General features: G+C 57.2%; 2 protein-coding genes across 4 annotated transcripts in view; one reads left to right on the top strand and one right to left on the bottom strand.

Annotated features, from left to right (window-relative positions):
• Positions 1 to 451: 451 nt before the first annotated feature.
• LOC113972197 (prosaposin-like) lies at positions 452 to 8,723 on the top strand. The gene is made up of 15 exons (XM_027693021.1): positions 452 to 550; positions 4,226 to 4,350; positions 4,644 to 4,718; positions 4,806 to 4,931; positions 5,136 to 5,330; positions 5,824 to 5,967; positions 6,228 to 6,284; positions 6,507 to 6,515; positions 6,633 to 6,740; positions 6,939 to 7,025; positions 7,127 to 7,310; positions 7,394 to 7,563; positions 7,643 to 7,723; positions 7,869 to 7,976; positions 8,056 to 8,723. Exons 1-15 carry the CDS (start codon positions 490 to 492, stop codon positions 8,089 to 8,091), a joined length of 1,566 nt encoding a protein of 521 aa, XP_027548822.1. The 5' UTR covers positions 452 to 489; the 3' UTR covers positions 8,092 to 8,723.
• Positions 8,724 to 9,474: 751 nt separating this feature from the next.
• The window catches only part of CDH23 (cadherin related 23), a 193,692-nt gene continuing 177,160 nt past the window's right edge, over positions 9,475 to 26,006 (bottom strand). Inside the window, exons 40-69 of one of the 3 annotated variants that reach the window (XM_027693012.1) lie at positions 24,488 to 24,668; positions 23,488 to 23,621; positions 23,035 to 23,244; positions 22,775 to 22,882; positions 22,160 to 22,262; positions 21,200 to 21,325; positions 20,910 to 21,113; positions 20,230 to 20,688; positions 19,256 to 19,372; positions 18,546 to 18,770; positions 18,293 to 18,462; positions 17,897 to 18,034; positions 17,622 to 17,741; positions 17,003 to 17,180; positions 16,061 to 16,272; positions 15,322 to 15,516; positions 14,958 to 15,068; positions 14,666 to 14,795; positions 14,234 to 14,497; positions 13,944 to 14,105; positions 13,572 to 13,828; positions 13,227 to 13,324; positions 13,018 to 13,138; positions 12,766 to 12,845; positions 12,440 to 12,480; positions 12,078 to 12,138; positions 11,532 to 11,661; positions 11,328 to 11,450; positions 11,035 to 11,148; positions 9,475 to 10,119 (exon numbers count right to left, since the gene is read on the bottom strand). In XM_027693012.1, coding sequence (XP_027548813.1) covers positions 9,793 to 10,119; positions 11,035 to 11,148; positions 11,328 to 11,450; positions 11,532 to 11,661; positions 12,078 to 12,138; positions 12,440 to 12,480; positions 12,766 to 12,845; positions 13,018 to 13,138; positions 13,227 to 13,324; positions 13,572 to 13,828; positions 13,944 to 14,105; positions 14,234 to 14,497; positions 14,666 to 14,795; positions 14,958 to 15,068; positions 15,322 to 15,516; positions 16,061 to 16,272; positions 17,003 to 17,180; positions 17,622 to 17,741; positions 17,897 to 18,034; positions 18,293 to 18,462; positions 18,546 to 18,770; positions 19,256 to 19,372; positions 20,230 to 20,688; positions 20,910 to 21,113; positions 21,200 to 21,325; positions 22,160 to 22,262; positions 22,775 to 22,882; positions 23,035 to 23,244; positions 23,488 to 23,621; positions 24,488 to 24,668 — 4,899 coding nt within the window. In that variant the 3' untranslated portion in view covers positions 9,475 to 9,792. Of the gene's footprint in view, positions 10,120 to 11,034; positions 11,149 to 11,327; positions 11,451 to 11,531; positions 11,662 to 12,077; positions 12,139 to 12,439; positions 12,481 to 12,765; positions 12,846 to 13,017; positions 13,139 to 13,226; positions 13,325 to 13,571; positions 13,829 to 13,943; positions 14,106 to 14,233; positions 14,498 to 14,665; positions 14,796 to 14,957; positions 15,069 to 15,321; positions 15,517 to 16,060; positions 16,273 to 17,002; positions 17,181 to 17,621; positions 17,742 to 17,896; positions 18,035 to 18,292; positions 18,463 to 18,545; positions 18,771 to 19,255; positions 19,373 to 20,229; positions 20,689 to 20,909; positions 21,114 to 21,199; positions 21,326 to 22,159; positions 22,263 to 22,774; positions 22,883 to 23,034; positions 23,245 to 23,487; positions 23,622 to 24,487; positions 24,669 to 26,006 lie in introns of those variants that run through there. The other 2 variants (XM_027693011.1, XM_027693010.1) reach the window with 2 other exon arrangements.

Raw genomic sequence — 26,006 nt, 5'->3', positions numbered from 1 at the left:
GGATTGCTGCTGCTCTTCCCTGGACAAGCACAACGCCTGGTGTGAGGAAACAGCCCCCTGTCGCAATCCCTGCCTTGCGCAGGCCAAGGCACTCGCTTGATACCAGCCTTCCCTGCTGACTTGCACTTAATGGGGCTTCCCTTTTGTCCTCCTCCCTTGCTTTGTTAGAAATAAGTGCCTTTTAAATGCAGGGAACATGGTGCTGTCCTGTGGCTCCAGGATGGTTTTCCCTGTCCATGCCCACCCTCTGCAGCCCAGGTTAGTGTTGAGCATCAGGTTCTGGGCTCTTGACCTCCCGGGAATACCTCTGGTCCCTCCCTCTCTTTGCAGCCTGGTGATGATTTTATAATCAAGGTGTAAGGCAAGGGGTGTGGTAATTGCCCTGCGTAGGTGTGGATTCTCACTGCTTCTCCCAACCCCTCCAAGATTCCTCAGTCTGGGAGCAGCATAGGAGAGGAACCAGCCACTGAGGACTATCTTAGGAACGGCATGGAGAGCAAATGGAGTGGCTGGGTGCTGATCGTTTCTGTGTGCCTGGGCTCCTACCAAGGTAAGACCAGGCCTGGGGGTAGGTCTCAGAGAGCCCAGAAAGCGCCTCTGAATTCCAAAACTATTCCCAGCTGTAGTGTCTAAGCTGTATAATGTGCTTTCTTGTTCCTCTGCGGTGTTGGAATTGGGCAGAGGAGGGCTGGGGAAGGTCACATCACTGGCTGCTCTACCCACCTGGATGTGAGTGTTGGAATGTTTGCCCTTAAAGCTGATCTCAGTACAAAAAGGGGCTCGTTCCCTCCCTTCTCTGGGATTCAGGCAGAGCTGTTGTTTTGTCGGGAAGGAATGAAGCCAAATGCTGGGGTGTTTCAGCAGCCAAGGGGGAGAGGAGCTGTTCTCTCTGCCGCCCTTGTTCTTGGGGCCTGGCTGCCAGCGTGTGAGCTGGGGGAACAACCTGGTTGTCACAAGAGTGACCAGAGTACCATCTGAAGCTGCCCGTTTTCTGAGGAGCTTTTTACAAGGAGTGGGAGGCAGGAACCTGCCTCAGTTCTGGCTTGCCCAGCTCCGGGAAGGGTGATGGGTGACATGCTGCAGCCCTACTCACCTTTGGAGACCTCTCATTGCCGGGACTTGGGTATCTGTGAGTGAATCCTCCTGCAGACAAGCCTATGCTGCTGTCCCTTAGCCATCCCCCAGCCCATCCCAGGAAACTGGGATAAACGTGTTTCTAACCTCAGGTCCTTGCCTGAGTGCAAATCACTTATTCCAGGGAAAATTTCCCAGAGGAAGCTGTGGAGCCCTGCTGTCGTAGGCAAAACCCCACCTTTCAGAGGGAAGAACCCCTCCTGCACCCTGATTACTCACTGGACTCCTCCAATGTGACCTGCCCAGGCCTTGTGGTGGAGGAGCTGTGACTGCGCACGTGTGACCCCCAGGGCTGGGGGGGGATGTGTCCGGGTGTTCAGCCAGCAACAGGCAGAGCAGGAAAGTTCACCTGTGCTCGGCACGTCCATGCTTGGGGTGACACCTGCCCTGGAACCCGGTCCTGGCTTGGTTGTACGGCACAGCGGTGCTGAGGGACCAGGAGCCTCTGCAGGCCTTGGATAAGGGTTTCGGAGCTGGGAAGAGTGTATTTATGGTTTTTGCAGTAACAGGGGTGTGCACCAGGCCAGGAACTGGGGCACCAGGGCCCACGCTGCCACCCCCGGGGTTTACATCACAACCGGCTCACCAGGCTCTGCCGGCTCGGCCGGCGCGTTCCGAGGCTCCACGTAATGCTGGCATAGCCTTGCTGGATCTGGAGCGCGGTGCTGGATCCCCCTGAGAAAAGCCCACCCCATCCCAGGGGCCTGGCAGCCAGGAATAGGGCAATTGTGACTGGTCTGGGACCACTACAAGGGCATGAGAGCATCTCTGCCTCGCTACTCTGCCAAAAACGGCACTGTCTACTGTCCTTCTTCCTGGCTCCCCATCAGCATGAGGTGGCTCCAGCACGGCTTTGAAACGTGGAGGAGAGCTCACGGGACACCAGCTGCCCTGGTTGCTTGCCCTGTGGCAGTCATTTCCACCTGGGGAAGCTCCCCCTGCTCTCAGTGGTTGGTAGCTGTGATTAGTCTTAATTATTTTTCTGGCTCAGCACTTGTTGCCTGAGTTTCAGCCTGAGCAGAGTGAGGAGTAAGTGCAGAGCCGAGGGTCACTGTGAGACAGAAAAGTGTAGGACCAAGCCACTGGTGTCTTTTAGACTGCTCAAATCCCCCCATGCCACTGCTGGGGTTTGGACTCCAACAGGGGGCTGCAAGAGATGCCTTGGGTTAGGTGGACCCAGCTCAGAAAAAAAGCTGTGGGGTTGTTGCCTCCCCTCTCCTTGGTTTTGGTGCTGCCCCTTAATGCTTCCACTGACTTGCCATTCCTGTTTGCCCTGATCAGGAGCAAGGGTTAAAAAAATAAACATATCCCTCTCAGCTGATGGGGTGAGGGCAGCATCACACTGCTGGGGAGGTGTGTGGGCAGTGTGGGAATCTGGGGGGACTTGCCCTGCCCCGGGGCCCCCGCCTGCCCCAGTGCTGCCTCAGCCTGATGGGGCAACTGGGCCTGGACCACCCCCCGGCACCTGCGGAGCTGTGCCAGCGCTTTTGGGAGCAGGTGGGATGGGGGGGGCTGGGAGCCCTCTCCCCACCTCCTCCATCTCCAGCAAGTTTCCACAGAATCACAGAATATGCTGAGCTGGAAGGGACCCACAAGGATCATCGAGTCCAACCCTCAGCCCTGCACAGGACCATCTCCATGAGTCACACCATGTCCCTGAGAACATTGTCCAAATGCTCCTTGAGCTCTGCCAGCCTTGGTGCTGTGACCACTACCCTGGGGAGCCTGTTTAGTGCCCAACCTCCCTCTGGGGGAAGAACCTTTTCCTAATATCCAACCTAAACCTCCCCCTGCCACAACTTCAGGCCATTCCGTGGGGTGCTGTCTCCACAGAGCAGAGATCAGTGCCTGCCCCTCCCCTTCCCCTCATGAGGAAGTTGTAACTGCAACGAGGTCTCCCCTCAGTCTCCTCCAGGCTGAACAGGCCAAGTGCCCTCATACGGCTTCCCCTCAAGGCCCTTCTCCATCCTTGTGGCCTCCTTTGGCTTAAATGGGGGCCCACCTCTCTAATGGCTTAAGTATCTTTCTTATATTGTGCTTCCCAAAACTGCACACAGTACTCAAGGTGAGGTTTCCAGGGTGGCCCAGGGCATCTCACGCTACTATCTCGTGGATGAGCTGAAGGCATTGCCAGAATCCAGAGTACAGGAAAAGCAACTTCTGGGAGAGAAACCTGTTGAGGGCAGGGTGGGTTGAAGGAGCAGTTTCTGCCTTTGGCTTTATTCCTGCTGTGCAAAATCACATGGCCGGAACTGGGGCAGAAAAGCTGGATGCAAATGCTCAGGGAGCGTGGAGTTGTGCTTTGTTTAGAGGGGTTGTTGCAAGAGCGTCTGCAGCAGGGTCTGTCTGTCCCTCTGCTCATGTGCTGCTCCCCATACAACCCCAGCTTCCCGGCGCAGCCAGGCAGCGAAGGGCTTGGCTTCTGCCGGCTCCTCCCCAGCCACATCCCGGGTGGGCATAGTTCCCGGTGGGAACAAGCACTTGCCCCATCAGAAATGAGTCCTGACACACCAAGGTGACAATTAAGCGGCCGGTGTTGCGCCATTGCCCCGCGCTGCCGGGGCGGCTCGGGAGGGCGATGCCGCCGCTGTCCTGCCGGGGATTTGCCGTCAGGAGAAAATGCTGTCGTCGGGAGGAAATAAAAGCAACAAAACACCACCAAAAGTGGGGTTGCGCAATCACTGCCGGGAGCTGTGGCGTGGCTATCCAGCTGCCGTGCGGGGCTGAGCGCTGGCGCCCCGGGTTTGCTCAATTTGCAAGGTTTTATTGCCGCTTTTATAAGCAGCCGCCTCCGCAGCCTGTCAGAGTGCTGTGAGGTTGAGGATGAGCCCCAAATTCCCTTTGCTTGTGATGCTGTGACATCCCATTGGAAAAGCTAGCAGCAGACAGTGGCCTGGCAAAGCCGACCTTCGCTGGGCTTAAGAAATCATTTATAAACCAAACAACCCCACCACCGTTTTGGGAGCTGAGGGGGAATCACAGCGAGAGGGTGAGGAGCATCATTCTCAGCTCACTGGGGTGCAGATGGGGAGGTTGGTTTGGTGTTTCGGGGTGCCTTGTGGGCTGACAGTCTCCTCTCTCCCATCCCCAGCCGGGGCCAGCCCCCTCCACGAGTGTGGCGAGCGGCCGGAGGACTGGTGTCGTGACGTGACCACGGCGACCAAGTGTGGGGCCCTGGAGCTCTGCCAGCTCACCGTCTGGGACCAGGCCCTGGGGGTAACCATGCTGGGAGCAGGGGAGCTGGGAGGGTGGGGGAGAAGTGCCCCAAAACATGGAGCTGGGGGGAGAATCCCAGGCTGCCCATCCCAATGCTGGGCACCCAGAGAAGCATCTGATGCCCTCAGACAGCAACGCATCCACGGAATGAGTGGCACACAGTGGGTGTCCCAGGATGTTCCCAAGTGTCCCTTGGTGGGGCGTTTTTTGGGGTGGAGGCTTGGGATCCTGGGAGCAAGTGGTGGGTCTGGGTGCTGTGACAGCATCCTGACATGTCCCCTCTCTCTCAGCAGAAGGGGATCCCATGTCACCTGTGCCAGGTGGCCGTCTCCGTGATGGGCAAGATCCTGCAGGACAACCGCACTGAGGTGGGTCACGGCTGGGAAGGGGGTCGGGGGCACTTGTTCCTCCCCACCACCACCACTGAGGCCCTGAGCTCTCCATTTGTCATGCAGGAAAAGCTGAGGCTCTTCTTGGATAAAAGATGCCAGTACCTGCCCTTCCAGGACTGGTCTGTCAAGTGCAAGAGGATGGTGGACACTGGCATCCTCATCCTCGCCCAGCTGGGCAAGCAAGTGCTGGTAACTGGCAGGGGACACCCCTGGGTTTGTGTTTTTCAGTGGTTTGGGATGTCTTGGGGACTTGCAGAGCAAAGGAGGCTCTTGGAGCCTGGGACAAACCCTCAGAAGGACATGATGGGGATGGAAATGACCTAGGGATGGAGCAGGGGGAGCAGGGTGATGGGGCAGATACAGCCTCAAGCCCCCACCCCTCTGCTCCCCCAGTCGGACCCGAAGGTGGTGTGTGGGACCATCAGGCTGTGCCAGCCCCGGGAGAGACCCACGGGGGCCCTGAAGTTTCAGAAGCCACCACCAGCTCCCACAGGGCCCACTCAGGATTTCGCTGACCTGGTCGCCCCCTTCATGGCCAACGTGCCCCTCCTGCTCTATCCCCAGGACCTACCTCGTGGGGAGGCCCAGGTACCATGGCACAGGAAGAATGCTGCTGATCATGGAATTATGGAACGGTTTGGGTTGGAAGGGACCTTACAGATCATCTCATTCCAACCCCCTGCCATGGGCAGGGACACCTTCCACTAGCCCAGGTTGCTCCAAGCCCCATCCAACCTGGCCTTGAACATTTCCAGGGATGGGACAGCCACAGTTTCCCTGGACAACCTGTGCCACTGTCTTGATGCTGCTCAAGGGTGAGAATCCCCTAAGCATCACCTAATTAACAACAATAAAAAAAATTAAAATTAAAACTATTGCACATCTGAAATGATTTCTGATTGGAGTCTCACCAATTTGGAGGATGTTGTAGGATGCAGGGGGAACCAGAGAGATGCTGGCCAAAGACCTGCCCCAAATTGCACCCAGCATTTAAATCCCAGCCCTGAAAATGCAGGCATTGGGGAGGGGTTGGTTTTATTTCAGAAGGTACTGATGTGTCCCTGCCTGTGTTATCTTGCAGGACATGGAAGAGGTGTGTGGGGACTGCCTGCAGCTAGTGGCGGCCGTGCAGCTGCAGCTGGGGGCCAACACTGCCTTCACCCAGGCACTGGTGGCCCATGCTGAGTGGGTGTGTGAGGGCCTGAGCCCTGCTCTGGCACAGCAGGTAAGGGAATTCCACAACAGTTTGGGTTGGAAGTCACCTTAAAGGCCACCCAGTTCCACCACCCTGCCATGGGCAGGGACACCTTCCACTTAGACCAGTTTGCTCAGGGTCCCATCCAACCTGGCCTTGAACACTCCAGGGGTGGGGCCCCTTCTCCTCCTCCTCCTCGATGTCACTGCAGGATGGGAGCATCTTTTGCAGATGCCTGCCCAGGTGGGGCCTCCTCTCTCGGGCACTGATGCCGTGTCTCCCTCTCACAGTGCAAGCTCTACCTGGCTGAGTACGTGGGCACGGCCGCGCAGCTCCTGCGGTACCTGGTAAGAGGGTGAGCGGCTCCCCAGGGGTGCCAGGGGTGAGTGGGTGCCAGTTGAGGGGTGGGGGGGCTCATCAGCAAATGCTCCCTTTTTTAAGTTAAACCCACTGCTTTATACTCCCATAAACTTTAAAATATTTCACCCCCCTTCTCTCTGGCTTGTGACCACTGTAATTCTTCTTTATTTTCATTTTTTCTTGCCATTTTCTGGCCCCTCCACCGGCAGCGGGCTGAGGTAAGTGAGACCCATGCCCTAACGGGCTGAAATCTCCCTCCACGGGGAAGTGGAGGGTGCAGGCTCACCCTCCCGAGGGAACAATGCCCACCTGATTTGGGATGTCTCCCTCCCCAGGACCCGATGGAGCTGTGTGGCCAACTGGGACTCTGTTCCTCCACCTCGGCACTGCCCCTCCACAAGCTGTTCACGGAGAAGGTGACGCAGGTTCTGAGCATGCTGGGCGTAAGTGGGGTGCCCCAACTCTGCCATGCTCCTTAAAATCTAAACACTGCGAAGGGGGAACCTTATTTTGCATTTTATTTCCTCAAGCATCTCCATTTTTCCAAGGCGGGGAATGTCTTACATGGGGGTTGATGGCTGAATAAGATGAGGGTGGCTCTGAGGGGGCTTGGCACGCATCCCACCACCTTGTCCCGACAGGACAGGGTGGGGAACACTCCGCTGTGTGAGGTGTGCCAGTTCACCGTGAGGACAGCCGAGAGCCTCCTGGAGAACAACGTGACTGAGGTGAGTCCCATTGCTGCGCTCAGAAGGCAGGAGGGCTGGGATGGGGGGGGCTAAAGGGCAGCGAGGAGCGGGGGTTTCCCTCTTCTGCCTTGTCCCGGCAGGAGCAACTGGTGAATGACATTGAAAAGGTGTGCTACATGCTGCCCCACGGCGTCATCGGGCAGTGCAAGGACTTCGTCAACTCCTACGGCAAAGCCGTGATGATCATGCTGCTGGAGGCCACCAACCCGGCCGCTGTGTGCACCATGCTGCACTGCTGCCCCCGCGGCGGGGACACCCTTCCGGGTGAGCTGGGGGACCCAGCTGGCACCCAGACCCCACTCCCACCCTGGGGAGCAGGGTGGGTGCTGATGCTCCGTGTCCTTCAGGGGCTGCCCCGCTGGAGCAGCTGGCGGTGAGCGCGGGCGCCTTCTGCAACGTCTGCCAGATCGTCATCACCTACTTCGACAACGAGCTGCTGAAGAACGAGACGCTGGAGGAGCTGGGCAACGTGCTGGAGAAGGGCTGTGAGATGCTGCCCATGCCCCTCACCAGCAAGGTGAGCTGAGGGGGGCACACCCTGCCTGGCAGGGACCGCCTGACACCCCTTCCGGGCTCACCCCCTCTCTCCTCCCCAGTGTGAAGCGCTCATTCTGCAGTACGAGCCTGCGGCCGTGCGGCTCTTCGTGCAGATGATGGACCCCACCTTTGTCTGCACTGTAAGTGTCCTCATCCCTGGGGTAGCACAGACCAAGATGGGCACCTTCTGTCCAAGCCTTGGGGTATGGGAGAGGGGCAGGGGGGTCAAAGGGTGCTCATGGAGGTTTTTTCTTCTCCCTCTCATCCTTTTCCTTCGCAATGCAGAAAATCCGAGCCTGCGACTCACGCAAGGAGGATCTCCTGGGCTCAGACCCCTGTGCCTGGGGCCCGCACTACTGGTGCAAGAACATGGCCACGGCAGTCGAGTGCAATGTAAGTGTCAGTTGTGTCCCCACTCTGCTGGCCGGGGGTCCCTGCATCCCACCTCCCTCCCTCCCCATCTCTCCCGCAGGCCGTCGCACACTGCCAGCGTCACATATGGAACTAGGAGCCATCTCCCCAGCTGGCTGGACTAGCTCTGCCGTTTGGTTCAGGATCCTGGCTCCTCTCCCCTGGGACGTGCCTGCACCCATGGAGGGCAATGGCAGGAGGGCTGTGGGGAACCCCAGCTGCCTCTGCCACTTCCTTTTCCACCCCTGGGGCTTGGATTTCCAAATCAGGTTAAGGGACTCGTATTTTCAGGACTGGGGATTCAGCCTTGACGTCTCTCAGGGTGTAAAAATCCCCATCCCCAACCCCATCCCCATCCCCACCTCTATCCCCAGCCCCATCCCACCCTGAACCACTCGTAAGGCCCAGATCCTGCAACGTGGAGCCATTCCTGTGGGCTGCGTTGGGTTCTGCTGCCCAAACGCAGGCCCCCCGCTCCAGGCCAGCAGGAGCTTCATGCCATAGATCTGGGGATACTTAATATATAAACATATTGTATATATCATATATACTAAGTATCTCCTGAACATGAAATGAGTAAGTTTGGGTGCAAAGATTTCCTTCCAAGCACCCATTTCCGTGGGGGGTTCTGTGCTGGCCCAGCTGTGGTGGTGAGGGGCAGCAGGGTGCTGGCTCATCCCTCCCCACTGTAGTGGGGGCACGCCTGCAGTGCCTGGTCCTGAGCATGCACGGGAGCATCTCATCACAAATAAACTCTTCCCGTGAGCCTGGCTGGTTGTCTCCTTCCTCTCTGTGCTGGGGGTGTGGGTAAACCTAGAGGACATTCAATGCTTCCCCTAAAATCCAGGGCACAGAAACACCCATCGTGGCACCTCATGAAGATGATGAATTGAAGGGTAAGAGGGTTTTCTCTTTGAAAGGGGATTTGGGTGTGATGGATCTGGGGAGGAAGGACGACACACAGGTTACCCAAAGCCATAGACAGTGTATTTCTGAGTCCCGTAACAGACCGTGCCCGAAACTCTCCACAAGGTTACAACTGGAAACAAACCCCCGAACGATCAAACCCAAACGCAAGAGAGAAGGGGAAAGAAAAGGGTAACAAAAGACACGCACGAGCACTCCACATCCAGAAGCCCCAGTTATTGTCAGTCTCTCTCTTTTTTGACATCGCAACAAGTTTTGGTAAAGCCAGCAAAATGGAGAAATGTCTTCGGTTTGTTGTTTTTTTGTTTTTTTTTTTTTACTTTTTGGGTCTTTCCTTCCCGGAAAGGTGACGTTAATGCCAAAAAGGACTCGGCCTCTCCCCACACTGCCCTGGCCCTCCCCATGCCTGTGGTCGAGATGTGACAGCTGCTGGTCCCCAGCCTGGGCCCAGGGATGCTGCAGCAGCACATCATCTGCATCCTCACTGCACCTTCCCCCCTGTCCGTCTGGACTCATTGGATTCGTTTAGCTTTTCTTTTGCTTTTTCTTTTTTTTAAAAAAAAACCTGGTTTTTTTCTTTGTTTTAATAAGAAAAATAAAAAAAAATTTAATGCTTTCATGGATAAATGACAGGCGAGTAAAAGCATTCTGGTCCTGAGAGCCCTTTCCCGGGGCCAAGCTCTCCGAGGCTGCTGGAGCGATCCGCACCGGTTAGCCTGGACTCCTTCTGCAGGGGAAGAGGGGGCCAAGCACCGGTCTCGGGGTGCCCCTGGCCCCCACCACGGCCCCCCTGGTCTGTGCTTCATCCCTACCGGCCCCGGCTTGCCTAGAGGAGCACCACCACTGCCGCCACCGCCGCCACCGCCGCTCGTCATAACTCAGTGATCTCCAGAGGGCTCTCCATGATCACCTCCCGCATCTTGTGCAGGGGGGTGGACTTGGCCGACTCGGTGCGGGCGTTGTGGTCGCTGTAGCCCCCGCAGTCGGCGGTCAGAGTCTCCAGCGAGCGGCCCAGCACCTTCTGGTCGTCCTCGGGCAGGCTGTTGAGGTCGGAGGCGAGCAGCGTGCCCGTGCTGCCGTGCACTACGTGGATGCCGTCGGGACCCTTCAGCTCCACCGGCTGCTTGTGTCGGAAGCGGAGGCTGCCCTGGCTGGGACTGCGCTCCTCCTCCTCCTCCTCCAGCTCCTTCTGGATCAGCTGCAAAAGAGCCATGGAGTGGGGGAATCACTGCTGTGGCCAGGGGAGCTCCTGGTTCCCCTGGCTCCAAACCTCCTGCAATGCTGGAGTCCAGGAGGGATGGGCCCTCCTCTTCTGAAGCACCCTCAGAGGATCACCAGGAGATGATCTCCAGCTGGGTCACTCAATCCTTGGGTGGATGTCCCAGCTCAGGCACTGGCCACCAGCTGGGTTGTGTCCTGCAGCAGCCCTCGCGGTGGCCAAGGAGGAGTTTGGACCCAGGTTGAGATTTTGGGTTGTATGAGAGTGGTGGGGCAGGAGGCAGACAGGAAAAGGAGTTGGAGGTGCTGGAGGGGGATAAAGACATGGATGATGGAAGGCAGAAGGGTTGAAAGGCATCTCCCATCCCACTGCTCTCCTCTGCTCTCTTTGCCCCTCGTTTTGCTCTCCATGAAGGAGTGGAAGGCTGCAGAAGGACTTGCTTCTCCCCACACCAGCCTTCCTACACCAGCACCCTCCATCCCAACCTTTTTTGCCTCAAAAACCTGCTGGGTTGACAGGCTCAGAGGAGCAGAAGGGAGGGAAGATGTTCCCCCCCAGTTTTGGTCAGCCTTGGCAGAGGTGAAGAGCTGATGGACAGATCTCACCCCACAAAGAGGAAGGGTCCTCTTCCAGGAGGCACAGACCAGGGAAGAAGGTGCTGCTGATGCTCAGAGGAAACACGGAGGGTTAAGAGAGCTGGGGCACTGTGGGGAACCAGCAGCCTCAGTGGAAAACCAACATCTGGCTCATTTTGGCCAAGCAGAGAACGGGGGGACCACTGGGTGATGGGGATCAAGGCCACAGGGAGCGACTGCAGCCTGTGGGACCGGGAAGACACACTGCATCCCAGAGGGCACGGCAAGCACCTCCCCATGCCCACGCACACCCCTCTACCTCCGAGACCGAGGAGCGGTCCCCCTGACTGGAGGTGGCCTTATGCACCATCCGCTGGGCAAAGAGCTTTTTCAAGTGCATGTAATCATCCAGGACCACCTTCAGGAGAGTGCCCTGGGTGGAGGGGGAGAGACGGGGGGTTACTCAGGGGACACAGTTTGATGGGAGGGAGGCTGGCCTCGTGCCAGCAGTTTTTGGAGCAACATCACCCTCCGGCGCCGCCGCTGTGAACCTGGAAGGTGTAGTAGTAGGAGAAGACCCCTCACTGGGGGATGCCTGCACCCAACACTCACCTTGATGGGTCCCTCCCGCATGATCTGCCCCAGCTTGGCAATGTTGTCGTACTCCTGGATGGCTGCGCGCAGGTAGCGGTCGTCGTCGGGCTTGGTGGCCGAAGGCTCTCTCCCGAAGGTCCCCTGCAGGAGGAGAGAGCAGCTGAGGAGGTGGCACAGGTGACAGGCGTGGGGAGATGTGTCCTGGCGAGGGCTGTGTCTCACGTGGGTGCGGGCAGGGCTGTTCCAGAGGTCGGTGATCTCGCTCAGGTTCTCGGGCAGGTCGTCCTCGTGCTCCGCCTGTGCCGCCAGCTCCATGTTCCTGCAGAAGGGGTCCAGCCACACTGGGTTGGCCCTGCCCAGGGGAGAGGAACAGCCATCAGCGCAGGCAAAGAGCAGCAGTATCCCTAACCCCATCCAGAGCCCAGATGCTGAGGTTGTGCTGCCTCCTCCTGCCCTGTGCAGGTAGGAATTTGGCTGCTCTGGATCCAGATGTGTACCAACACCTGTTCATCGTCTCTGCTTGCCCCAAACCTGGCCAGGATTGGCAGAGATGGAGTCACAGGAGAAAGCACAAGCTTTTTTTGCTTTGGAAGCTCTCAAGATAAGCACGTGCCCCAGGGCCAGAGCCACACTCCACACAGAGCAGAGCAGCGGGACATCACGTCTCCACCTCCAAATGCCTCTGGCTGCAAAATGCAGGCATCCCTCTCTTGGGAGCAGTCAGCAACCCCAGGAGGTTGCCCATTAGAGAGGAAGGGAAGCACTCACCCATCAAAGGAGTACTTGTTAGTGTTTGGCATGTCCATGATGTCCATGAAACCTCTGTTTCCTGCAAAAGGCAGGGACGGCGGTTACAGCACAGCCCGTCAGTGGGCTGGGCAGCAAATCACAGAGTGACACTTCTTTACCAGGGAGGGAAACTTGGCAACCGAAAAGGCACCAGTGGTGTGAGAAACACTCAGGGATGTGGCTGATAATGCAAAGCCTGGATGCTGGGAAAAGCCTCCCACCATCATGCCTTGCTGGGTAGGATCACTGCTGATGCATCCCCCGCTCTCCCTGTGTTCCCCCTCTGTGCTCCCCATGCACCCCCTCTCTCATGCAGCTGGGACACTCCAAACACTGCTCACCGGTGGAGCCAGCCACTATGGCTTTCAGTTTCCTTTTGTGCCTGCAAAAGAAACACAGCAAATCAGGACAGAAAATAAGGAAGATGCTGGAAAGGAGAGTGACGCACAGACTTGTAATAACCCTTCACACAGGGATACCATAAGGCTGGTAAGCATGAAGGGGAGAGGTGCTGTCAGCATTAAAATGATATATTTTGGAAGAAGAGGTGTTGGGAAGCTGATGCCCTCCTTTGCTTGCTGGCATTTCCAGGGCTGGGAGCAGCCACGTGGGTCCCTAGCCCACGGGGACATTGCAGCTGGTGGGGCAGAGCTTGGGTGTTACTCACACTGTCCTGTAGTACCAGTTCATGAGGATGAAGAGCATGGCAGCCAGGAAGAGCAGGACAGCCAGCACGATGATTGCCATCTGGGAGAGACAGAGGGGTGGTGGAAACCTCCGGCATGGAGCCAGCACCCGGTGGTGGGCACGCACCCGAAATTATGAGGGTGAAACATCTCTCCAGTCCATGACCAGTCCCCATCAGAAGGGACGTGGCCCCACCTGTGAGCAGCATCTCCAGCCCAAGCCGGGTCACTACCTGCAGAGCTGAGAGGTCATCTGGTGCCCGGGCAGTGATGGCAGGCTGCACGTCCAGCACGTTGTAGTTCCTGAAGAGATTCCTCAGCTGTTCCTTGTTCTCGTCTATCATCTGAATAACCCTGGGAAGAGAAGGGTTGCTTGGGCATCTTGACATTAATGAGGGTCCCCGAGGCCCCCACGGGGTGGGTGATGGGCCAGGGGACGTACCGCTCCACGTCCAGGATGCGGTTGGTCTCCCTGTTCACCACGTGGATCAGCAGCTCCGTCTGTGCAAAGTTCACCCGACCCTTCTTGTCAACATGGAACTGGGGAGACACAACAAGGTCTGCAAGTGTGGGAGAGGCGTCTCCTCCTGGGTGGGCCCCAAGGTTGCTCAAGGTGGCAGGAGACCCTCAAAAGCAACAGTCTGGACCCCTTGGATCCAATCCATCACCTTCAGAGCTCAGGGGTGTCTATGGCTTACAGACAGGACTCCCACACAGGAGACCTCCCAAGCAGCATCTGGAAGGGAGTTACCGACCCCTCAAAGCAGCCTCCAAGGTGGATGGTTACCTGCACGTCATCAGTGTTGACGATGGCGCCCGTGATGTTGGAGAGCAGGCTGATGAACTCCTCCTCAAACTGCCTGACTTTGTCGGGGATCTCGTTGATGATGATTTTGACCCGCTGGTCATCCCGCAGGATGTAAATCCCCACAATGGCAGTGTCATTGTGGCCCACCAGGTCAGAGGCCATGATGTCCACCACAAAGTAGCCGGGGTTGTAGGCCGTGAAGAGGTCGAAAGTTCGCAGGATCCCATCAAGTGTTCCTGGGGGATGGACGGTCACAAGCCCGGGATTAGTGATCTGGCCATGGGGATATCTTTGGCCATAGAGATGTCTCTGGCCAAGGCCCTGTGCTCCAGAGGCATGCAGGGTACTCACCGATGCTGAAGATGTTGGCCACCTCCTCGGAGTCATTGGAGTGCTGCTTGATGTAGCGGATGCCCAAGATGTTGTACAGGACCAGGCTGTTATTGCCCACATCGGCGTCCACGGCGACCACTCTGATCAGCTCCGACCCCACCTTGGCATCGGTGGCAACCCCTTTGAGAGAGAGAGATGGGAAAGGGACCCGGGGCCAAGCTGGCTCTCACTGCCCCACCATCCTGCTGGATTTTCCTTGATGGATCTCTGGCTCCCCCAGGTGCCCCCCAGCCCCTAGCACCCCTTACCTGCTGTGTACTCCGACTTGGTGAACTGGGGGGACTGGTCATTGATGTCGTCCAGGAAGACCCGCACCTCCTGAAGGGTCAGGTCCCCGCTGAGGTCCCAGAGCTGGGCTCTGCCTGCCCGCTGGCCCCGGGGAGGGGACCAGTTCCTCTGGCTGGATGCTTTGACAATGATGGAGTAGTATGGTTCCTTCTCTCGGTCCAGGTCTCTCAAGACCTTCAGCTTCCCCTCTCGGCTCAGCTGGAAGTTGCTCTCCTGATTCCCAGCTGAGTGTAGAAAACGGTCCCCAGTAAGTCCCCTTTGGGCTTGGCATTTCCAAAATGCCACCTTGCCCATTGACCAGGGCAGAGAGGCAGCAAGGAGATGATGGGAGTAATGGAGACCCTCAGTGAGGGGTGTGCAAGGAGGCACAGAGCTGCCATCTCAGCACCCACCTGCTATGAAGTAGTAGACGATGGCATTGGAGCCCTCATCCGCGTCCACCGCCCCGGTGACGTTCCCCACCACGGTGCCCGGCCGCGAGTGCTCTGGGATGGAGAGTGCCTGGTACTGCGGACTGTCCCTCTGCCAGAGCGCCCGAGAGAAAGGAATGTTGTGAGCACTGAGGTTGCTTTAAAGAAAAGCAGACAAATCCCAACGGGCTCCCCACCATGGTGACACCCAGCTGTGCTTGCTCCACCATCCCTGCATCCCCTGTGTCCCACCCCCTTCATCCTGGTGCCTTACGGGTGGCCTGAGGAACACGGGCTCGTTGTCATCGATGTCATCGAGCGCAACCTGGAGGGGCTGCATGGTCTCATAGGGTGGTTGGCCCTGGTCACAGGCCACGATGATCAGCTGGGGAGAGAGGCAGAAGGGCCATCCTGGGCCTTTGGCCTGGGATATTGAGGGGATTCAACAGGGAATTGTGAGCTGGCCCACCAGGATGCAACTCCCTGATGGCACATGATAACCACCCAGTTCCTGCTAAGGTGTGATATCCTCACAACTGCAGCAGCTGACCCCATTCCCACCACATCACCTGCATCCCACCAGCCCCACACTGGACCCACAGTCTCAAGGACTGCCCCGGCCACCCCGCCTGGCTCACATTGTACACTGCCTGCTTCTCCCGGTCCAGCCGCATGGCCGTCTGGATCAGCCCACTGGCCGAGTCGATGCTGAAATACTCCCAGTCTTTGTTCCCTGCCCCGGTTTTCAGCAGGTTGTAGAGCACCACTCCGTTGAGACCCTCATCTTTGTCCGTGGCATAGACCTCGTAGACGTTGGACCGCAGGGGGATCTCCTGCTTGCACATACACAGCCCTTCAGCATTGCATGTGAGCCCCCTGCTCCCCCCACCCCTCCAAACCCCCTTGGTCCAAAACCCCTTGGGTTTGGAGGTCAGCAAGCTCCCACTACCCAAAGCCCAGGTGGGGGCTGGAGACATGGAGCTGTGATTCCCTTCCGCGGGGTGGGTGCTACGTGCACACACTGGGGACTGGCTGAGTCAAGCTCGGCTTCCCAGAAAGGAGAAACATCTTAAATGTCAGCATTTCCAGCCCATGTTTATAAACAGGCTCTGCACGCAGTGGCTGACTGTTCACTTATTTTGAGTGCTGCTGGGGTTTCTGTTCCCCAAAACTCTCCCAGCATCCCTGTTCACACGTATGGAGAGAGGCTGTTTTCGAACGTCCAGCCCCATGACCCAAACCTTCTTGCCACATGTTAAATCAAGCTCTTGTTCCATCCCCAGTGGAGATGGGAGATTGGATTTTGCTGCTGATCGGCAGGAGTGCCCCCAACCAGTCTCAACATGCCATGACCCTACTCCCTCTCAAGGGATTTACCTCCTTGATGTGCAGGATGGTGCCGTTGGGTGGGCGGACGAAGACAGGGCGGTTGTCGTTGATGTCGATGACCTCGATGTGAAGCAGGGTTGTCCCCCAGAGAGGGGGGTGCCCCTTGTCTGTGGCCACCACAGTCAGGTTGAACCGCTCATAGGACTGCAGGCGCCGCCGGGATGTGACAAGCCCGGAGTCTTTATTGATCTTGAAAGCCTCTAGGGGCAGAAAAAACCCACATCTCTGGCTCAGGACACTTGGCACCACATAAATTATTAGAAATGAGGGTAGCAGCTGAAGTACACCCCTCACTAGTGGGAAATCCCTGTCAAGGGGTGATGGAGAAGAGCCAGCTGCCTGAGGCCAGGGGTGTCTCAGGGTTTTCAGAGCATCCCTGCCCACTGACACATCCTTGTCTCTCGGCCCTACTCCCTGGTCACACCTGTCTGTGTTTCACTCCTGCCCAGGCTGGGACAGTGGAGCCAGAGGAGCCCATAGGTCTCAGGAAAATGGATGTTCTGCCATTCCCCTCTACCTTTATGCTGGCTTTTGCCTGATTTCTATAATTTCTCAGTGTGCAGATACAGGATTTCAGGCACTATCACTATCCACCCACACCTCCTAGCCCTTCCTAGCCCTCACCTAAAGCGGGCAGTGAGTTTGCTCCAAGACACACTTGTGTACATAGCAAGTCTTGCTGGGGTGGGGGAGACAAGGATAAGCTAAGGCTGGGCTGCACGATAAGGCAGGCAAAGTCATAACATCCCACACCATGAGGAACTGTGGAGCAGGAGCAACAGCCTCACGCTTTCAGTATTGCTCCCAGAGTGCACATGGAATGTTGCTCCCAACCAGCTGCAGGAGATGGGGTGTCGACTTGACGCCTGTGTCTCCTCCCTCATCACAGCCTTCCTCCCTGGGGAGGAGCCCCCTGTCCCCAGCACCTACCTGCTCCAGGACCCTCGATGCTGTAGGTCACCACGCCGCTGTCCCCCTCATCCAGGTCGGTGGCAGTCATGGTGATCACTGATGTCCCCGCCGGCTCGTTCTCGTAGACACTGGTGCTGAAGTGGCTCTTGCTGAACTGGGGCCTGACATCGTTGATGTCCAGGACTGTGATCAGCACCTTTACCAAAGCACAGCCAGTGGGGTGAGGTGAGGCTGGAGAAGGCTGGGCAGCCCCCAGGGGCCGTACCCCTGCTGTGACTCGCAGCTCTGCTGCCGGAGCAGAGCGTGGTGCCCTTCCTGCCGTTTGTTTAACTCTGCTGGCTGAATTCCTGCCTCCAACAATGGGGGCTGCCATGGCTGGGGCCCCCATTCATGCTGGAGCACTTGTAGACAATAGTGTCACCCTCCCCTTCCCCTCCTGCTCCGTCCCCTCCTGCCGACGTGCTGTCCCCTGCGGCACAAAGTGCCCTGCACCACCCATGCCACAGCCCCTGGAGTTATCTGCTCTTCCTTCTGCCTAATTCCTCCCCAGGCCAGCCACTGAGAAAAAAAGCTGCAGCTTTATCACCTTCTTGCTAGTACCACCACATGAAGGGTGGTGGGAGGAGGAGAGTCCTACCTGCACAGAGTTCTCCCGCCGGTTACTGGAGACATCCCCAGGGTTGTCCCTGGCCACGGCTGTCAGCGTGTAGTGATCCTTCTTCTCCCGGTCCAGGGCTGACAGGATGTAGATGTCACCCTGCAGCACACAGAGACCTTCAGGTGGACCTCGTCTGGCAGAGCTGGTACTCGAGAAGGGGCAGAAGGTGAGGTGTGGGAGCAAGGCACAAGTTGGGACCATTTCAGCCTCCCCTCCCTTTTCCCGCTCTGTTCCAGCCTTGGCTGGCTCCTTACCGTGTTGGGATTTATCCCAAACTTGCCCTCTCCATCCCCCAGGCTGTACTGGATGAGAGCAAACTGCCCAGAATCCGCATCAGTGGCCTTGATCGTCAGGATGACCGTCCCCAGCGGCACATCCTCAAAGACAGCTTTCTGCAAGCAAAGGGAGCAGGCAGGACTGGTTGGTTCATCACGTGCTCTTTCAGTGGGCAGTAGTCAAGGGTGTAGGGTGGCATCCAAGGGTGGGCACAGCCAGACCCAGAGCAAGCTGTTCACACAGAGACCATTGCTGGGCTGACCATCTTCTTCAAATGGTCCAAGCACAGAGGGAAGAGAAGGTGTCCCTGGAGAACCTCACCTGGTAGTCACTGCCCAGCCCCACATGGAGTTTAACAGGGGAGCCCAGCTCACCTGGTAGGATGGTTGACTGAAAACAGGGTTGTTGTCATTGATGTCCACAATCTGGAGGTACACAGGGATCTCAGCGGATCTGCGGGGAGAGCCGTTGTCGGAAGCTCGGACGGTGAAGTTCAGCCACTGCACCTCCTCATAGTCCACCGTCCTGTTGGCCACGACCTTCCCTGGAGGAGGGCAGACCTTGAAATGAGAAACCTGACCAAAGTCACCACCCTGCCCCAGACTGCCACCTCTCCAGGCCACCGACCTGCTGACTGGTCTTCGAGACAGGCATAACCTTCCGGAGAGAGGTTCAGCAGCTCGTAGGTGATCTGCCCATTAGCACCTTTGTCTGGGTCCACTGCTGAGATGGAGATGAGTGTGGTGCCCTGCGTGGCTCCCTCCAGGATCCTCTCGGTGAAATAGGTGACCCCGAAGGGGCGGAAGCGGGGTGTGTTGTCATTGACGTCCAAGATGTTGATTGTCAGCTTGGCTGTGGCCACGGTGGAAAACACAGAGGGAGAGAAAGAGAACAAGTCAGAAAGAGAAGGGAAGGAAGGATGGGAGGAAGGAGGGTGTAAAGCCAGAAGTGTAAAACTCCAGGAGAGCCAAGTGGTGCTCGTTCATCATGAAAAGTTGCAATATTCCCCAATACCCTGGTCTGTGTGTGTCTTCTCACACAGAATTTACCAGGAGCAGGGTGGCAAGACATGGTGGGGATGGTAATGAAGAAATGGGTGTCTCCCATATTACAGTTACGTGCAAACGGTCCCCTCCATTCCCAGTGCAGCCCTGGAATGTCTGGGACATTCTCTAAAGGAGCGCTCAGGGGAGAACCGGAACCTTATGGGATTACTCCCTCTGGAATTGTCGCTCATCAGGATGGAGAGGGAGGTGGGAGAGCTGCTGACTACAGAGAAGCTGCACTGGTGCCTGGGAAGGGCCCCTGGCAGCTGCCAGCCCTGCCCCCCCACTTACCATTGGGCACACTGACCGAACGGTCGATGACTTCGCTGGCGTTGTCGTGGACAGAGATGGTGACTTCGTAGGAGGCCACTAGTTCACGGTTGAGGGGAGTTTTGACCTTCACAGCTCCTGGGAACCCCAAAAAGATGGATGTCACAGGCTGTGCCTGTGCCCCCCTGCACCGAGGATCCTTGGAAGGGCAGTGTGTACCAAACAACTGCTGCACCCTGGGCTGCACTTGTTCTCCTGCCTCTCCAAAGGCTAAACAAGAAAAACACTTGATAGCTAGGAGACAACTTCTCTCCCTCTGCTTTCCACCTTCTGCCTTCCTGTCTGCTCCGCTCTGCCCAGCCAACAGGTTCTCACACTACCTCAGCCAGGTAAGGGTTTGGATTGTGCATCCAAGAGGGGTTTGAGAGCAACTGCTGCTGCTTCCCTTTACAACCCCATCCACCTCAGCTCAGCATCTTTAACAACCTGGTTCTGTATCCTTTCCAACAAGGGCATTTTTCTTTCCTGGATCAGCTTTGTGCTTCCAAAACAGATGTGGGGTGCTCCTGGCTCTCATTCCCCAAAAGTAGAGCCCACCTCCTACCCTGGAGTGACCCTCCTGCTCTCCCAGTGAGGGTGTTTGTGTCCAGTCTGCCAAAGCTGAGCAGCCCCTGGCCCGCAGCGGGGCTGTCAGTGGAGGTGGCTGAGATGGAGGGATATGGATGGCACAGAGACACAAATGAGCACAGACACAGAGACAAACCTGCTAGGCTGAGAGCCGGAAAAGAATGAAAAGGGTTAATTAAGTCAGTCAGTCAGGAACAGAAGACAGGGCAGGGTGAGACGGGACAGCTGGAGGAGGACAGCGGGGAGGCAGGAGAGGTGCATCATCTCCCCATGCCTTGGACACCTACCTCCAGGCAGAGAAGAAGAAGCAGAAGCAGAAATGAGGAGAGGGGTCCACACTGCCTGTGCTGCCCTTCCCGCTCTCCTACCTGTCCTAAAATCCACCGTGAACGCTCCTTGCTGTTCGGGCACCAGCGCGTCCGTGTCGTCGCGGGCCACGATCTCCAGCAGGTAGTACTCCAGGAGAGGGTGCAAGTCCCGGTCGATGGCAGTCACCTGGGCCACCACGGTGCCAGGGGCAGCTGACTCGGGCACGCTGACCGTCTGGATGGGGTTGATGAACTCGGGCCGGCAGTCGTTGATGTCGTCGATGACGATGCTGACGGTGGCGGTGCCCGAGAGCGCCGGCGTGCCCTGGTCCACGGCCACCACCACCAGCCGGTAGGAATCCCGCTCCTCCCGGTCGATGGTGGTGTGGGCCACACGGATCACCCCCGTGGTGGCATCAATCAGGAACCTGTCCTGGCCACCACTCTCAATCCGGTAATCCAGCTGCTGGTTGAGGCCACTGTCAGCATCCGTGGCTGTCACCTGGAGGACGGAGAAGCCTGGAAAGGTGGGACACAGCCCTCTCAAGCGAGGGTTGGAGGGCAGCGGTAACAAGCCCTCGACCGCAAGGCAAATACCATCAAGCAACGTGGGCAGCCCCAATTCCCAGATTTTCCCTTCAACCCCATCCTGGTCAACAGTGACAGTGGAAGCTGGATCTTCACAGTCCCAGGGGGACACCCAGGTCTCCCCATCGCCCACCCTCACACCCAGCCCTGACCTGGGGGACTGTTTTCCAACAGCTGCGCTGTGATGAACACTGGCTGGAAGACAGGGCGGTTGTCATTGTCATCCAGGATGGTCACAGCCAGGCTGGCGGTGCTGTTCAGCCCCCCCACGTCACGAGCCACCAGTGTGAACTCCAGGTGTGGGTCCAGTAAAGCCTCTCGGTCTATCACAGCACCGGCCTTCACTGAAACAACACCTAGAGAAGGGGAAAAGCCTGTTGACAGACCTCATGGGTGCCTGGTGGCCCTGGGCTAGGGCTAGGGACCAGCTGAGCCACCCCACCTGTCCTGCTGTCAATAATAAAGACATCCAGGGATGACTTCAGGAGCTGGTAGGTCACCACAGCGTTGCTGCCCTGGTCAGCATCCAGAGCTAGGATGGGTCCACTGAGCATCGTGACCAGAGTCCCTGGATGGGATGATAAGCATTAGGGTGGGTGGTAACCCCCTGCTGAGCCCCCCTCCCACCCTGGTGACACATGAGGGACAGCAATGAATGGATGGAGGAGGTGACAGAGCGGGGCCTCGCGGGGTACAAGGCAGTGAGGGGGAGCTGCTGCAGCCTTGCAGACCGACTCGTGAGCCCAGGAGAGACGGTGGGACATCCAACTAAAAACAAACAGACAGACACATCTATCAGACAGGGCAGCACCAGCACCCTGCTGCCGAGGGTGTCACCTGGAGGCACACCAACCGTTTGCCTGGGATGTCCCACAAGGGCGGGACAGGACACCTGAGGTTTTGGAGCAGAGAGCAATTTAAATGGCAGGAAGGCAAAAGAGAAAAAACCCAGTATTTCTAGCCCTTTGTCTGGGAAATGTCTACCTGGACAGGCTTGACTCTTTTATCTCTAACCCTTGGAGCAAGGTGGCTCCAGGTGATGGAGACATGGCAGCCCATCCCCTGCAGGGATGCTGGGGAGGTGGGTGCCCTCAAGGCTGCCCCAAGGGCTTGCTTCAGCCCCCGGGCACCTCTAGCCCTCTGCAGCTGAGCAATTCCCAAGTGGGGCCCATTTCTGACCTGTGCCAGGAAGGGTTTTCACCAGCAGCACGGCCCCTCCTCAAGGCTGACCTCCCTGGGCAGTCAGCAGGAGTCCCTGAAACTCAGCATTCCTGTCCCACTGACCTGCAGCCTTGCCCTGCTCAGAGCTGTGCCTCCTCCACCACAGCCTGGAGACACCTCCCCTCACCCAGCCCCAAAGGGAGTCTCCAGGAGCCACATAAGGGAGTGAAAGGAGACCTACCTGGGGGTGAGTTCTCCATCACCTCGGCCTGGTAGGAGCTCTGGGTGAAGAGGGGACGGTTGTCGTTCTCGTCTGCTATGGAAATGACCAGCAGGTCAAAATCCTAAAGGAAAATTGGGACAAGAGGGCGATGACCATCACGTCCTTTCCTTTAGCTCACTTTCCCCCTGTCCCGCCTCCAGTCAAAGCTGTGTGATTGTGATGCTGTGCTCCCTGGACCACCCTCAAGGGCGTGCAGGGACCCTCATTGGGCTGGGCATCCCATCCCAGCCTGCACCCCAAAGGGTGATGTCTGACACATCTCAGCAGAGCCAAAGGATGCCCTGGTATCCTTGTGGTTGTCCAGCTCTCCATCCCATCTTTGTCCTGCCTTCCATGACATCTACTGCAGTTGCATGGAATCAACATGTGATCTTGGGCTTGCCCTAAATCCTACTGGTTCTGTTCTCTGCTGAGGGTGGCATTGCAGTCCCCTCCCTGTGACCCCCAGATGCTTTTTGGGGCTGGTTGCTATTGGAAACGCTGTGGGTAAAGGTACCGTCTGTTTTTAGCCATGGCAGGAACCCCTTTCCCCTCCCAGCCACCGCTGGAGGTCCCGGGAGTGTCCATAATTACCCGCCTGGCATTGCGGATGTTCTCGGGGTTGTCCTTCACCGTGATGGTCAGCCTGTACTCTGCCACCCGCTCCCTGTCCAGCGGGCGGTTTACGTAGACAACGCCACTCTACCAGAAAAGAAAGGGAGAGAATGGGTCCAAGGCATGTGAGGAATGCTTCCCCTAGGGCACCTCCTGCCAGGACACGGATCCCACGGGTGCCCAGGGAAGGTGGGGCTCTGGGGCCAGGGCTGCCCACCATCCCACCCCCCGGGGCATACGGTGCTGTTGATGTAGAAGGCATTCTCTGTGTTGCCTGCGGTGATGTCGAAGGTCAGGAGGGCGTTTGGCCCCTTGTCCGTGTCCCGGGCGAGGACACGGGTGACGAAGCTGGAGACGGGGGCGTTCTCGCTGAGGGTGATGTTCATCGGGAGGTTGAGGAGCACAGGGTCGTTGTCGTTGATGTCCAGCACACGGACACCCACCAGGATCTGCCAGGGGGAGAAGCAGGGCAGGCATTTGGCACTTATTTCTGTCCCCTCCCATCCTTTCCTTGCACCCCCCAGGCAGGAGGTGGGCTTCCCCACTCAACCCAGTACAGCCTGGGGGAGGGAAGCCCCAGGGACAAGGGGAAGGAGGAGAAGGAGAGGAGAACGAAGACAGAGACCAGAGGGAAGGATCTGGGAAGGGGGGACGACACCCCACAGCCCCTGGTGCCACCCCAGGGGACTCACCGTGGAGCTGAGGGGAGGCACCCCCCGGTCCCGGGCGGCGATGGTGAGGTTATAGAAGGGGATGTTCTCACGGTCCAGCTCCGCATCCTTCCGCACCCGCAACTCTCCTTCCACCGGGGAGATGACAAATTCCCCTGCCGGAGACAGCGGGGCCTTACTTGTGCCATGTCCCTGCAAATGGCCTGGTTCCCCAAGGGAATGGCTTGTCTGGGAGCTGGGGCACAGGAACCACGGCTGGTTTGGGGACAAATCCATGCCCCACTATTGCACATATGGGAGGATTGTTTCAACTTGGGACTGTGCTACTGCACCCCTAGGTACCAGCAGGAGCAGGGGAGGGGGTGAATGCCCAAATAAGGGGTGCCTGTACCCCTTTTCTGGGCCTTCCTGAAGATGCCAACAGCCCCTCCATGTCCTGTGATGGCAGAGCAAGGTGGGGCACGCAGCACAGGCTCCCCACAGGCCAAGGGGCCATGTCGTTGTTGTTCTGGAAAAGCTTTGCAGTGGGATCAGCTGGGCTCTGCCTTCCAGTCTCCCTGAAGTCATCACCCCCTTCACAGAGGGATAGCTCCATGTCCCCATGGTTTGGGATGCCCACCGCTCCTCTGCCACCTGCCCCAGGGTGCTGGTGGAGCTATGGGATGCAGAACAACTCCGTGCCCAAACGCCCTGCAAACTCCACAGGGGTGAGGTTTCTCTTTCTGTGGTTTGTTTCTTTGCCCTTTTATTTATTTTTTTTTTTTTTTGCCTTCATTGTTTAGCAGATTTCCCCCCTCCCTTGCACAAGCCCCAGCCACCTCCTGTCCGGCCACGAACAGGTTAAGCTTCCTGTTGCTCAGAACAGGATTTCCTGGTGTCGAAAGGCTGAATTCGCAGAAGCAGCTGCTTGGAGGGAGGATGGCTTTTCTGAAACTTCCGCCCCGCACTCCCTGAGCCAGGCTCCTCCACGGGGCAGCCAGCAGGACAGGCCGTGTTCTCGTGTCCCCGTGTCCCCACTCACCCAGGGGGTCCCCGGCGATGATGCTGTACTCCACTTGCCCACTGGGTCCCGAGTCGCCATCGTGGGCCAGGAAGGTCCAGACCCGTGGGCCGGGCTGCCCTTCCGTGACGTCGAAGGGACCCTCGTAGGGCCGTGGGAAGGTGGGACAGTTGTCGTTGATGTCATTGAGGTTCACCAGCACCTGCGGTCAGGACAAGGAAGCTGAGGGCTCTGAGAGGAGAGGGATGGAAGGGGAGACCAGCCCGCCTGGCCATGAGCATGGGAAGCCATGGATGGGCGGCACTGCAAAATACCTCCTGTACTTCTGGCTTTTCTGGGTTCACCAAACATCCAGCTCGCAGTTCAGAGGTTCTAACACAGTTATGCCTGATCATGCCCATCCTATAGTCACTCTGTGAAACTCCAGCTGCACACAGTGGGGGAGACACTGCTAAACCTCTGAGCCACACACCGTGATGGAGAAGTCAAGGCAAAAGCCCACATTCACATCCTAAACCCCAAGCTGGATAGACAAAACCCACAGACAAGGGTTTGACCACCAAAGCCACGAATTTGGAAAGACCCAGCCTCTGCAGCCAGCTGCACACTTGCACTCTCCTTTTCCTCCAGAAAGGCTTAATTCCTAATGCTAAGCAAACTTTAAAAAAATTTGCAGGTTGCATCCTTATTCCAACAAAACCACTCATGGTACAGGTGGTTATGAGAAAGACACTGGAAATGGGGAGTTTTCTGACCTCCTGGGTTAAAGGACAGTAAAACCATCAGATGGGCAACTGTTACTGGTTAAATCTAATCTTTACAGAGAGTATATCCAAGTCTCTGCTCTGTTTCCTAGCAATGGAGAAAACAAACACTGGCACGCCTTATCAGGGTGATGGACTTCCCATCACTCGGGATCTTAAACAATTCCTAAACCTCCTCCTAAACAATCCCTAAACCTCCTCCTAAAAGCTGTGTTTTTGTATGGTGCTGGCACAAACTCCCTGGGCCATGTAGGGAGGGTGTTTCCTATCCCTTCTGGCTGCAGTGATTGTTGCTGAGGGGGTTTCCAAATCCATGTCTCTGCTTGAGCCAAGTGCAGGGGAAGCTCTGCCTTCATTTGCACCATGCCAGCAGCTGCTGCCTTCCCTGCCAGCAGTTAAACCCCATGTCTGTCTCTGCTGCAGCTGTCCTGGGCCGGGACAGTATCAGAGGCCCAAATCTGAGGGCTTCCCATTTGCCCAAGCATGGGCCAGAGCTTGTGGGGACAAATCTTATCCGTGGAAATCTCCCACACTGGTATCTCCCCTTCAGTTTCTCTCTTTTTTTTAACTTTGCACACAAGAACTTATCTCCTTTTGGGGGACTACAAAACACTTGGCTCGATATCCTGGTGAACGATAATGGTCCAAGGGAGTGAAGACACAAGGTTTAACCCATCTCTGCCACCTGCAGACCCCCAAATCAATCTGGGCACAAACAACATCTGCTGTACAACCTATCAAATTTTGGTTTTGGCCACAGAAATAATCAGTGTATT

The sequence above is a fragment of the Neopelma chrysocephalum genome, unplaced genomic scaffold (genome assembly GCF_003984885.1).
Source record: "Neopelma chrysocephalum unplaced genomic scaffold, ASM398488v2 Primary Assembly neopelma1_89, whole genome shotgun sequence".
NCBI classification, from domain to species: domain Eukaryota; kingdom Metazoa; phylum Chordata; class Aves; order Passeriformes; family Pipridae; genus Neopelma; species Neopelma chrysocephalum.
Note: the sequence above shows the minus strand (reverse complement) of the source record. Positions and strands in the feature narration are given on the sequence as shown.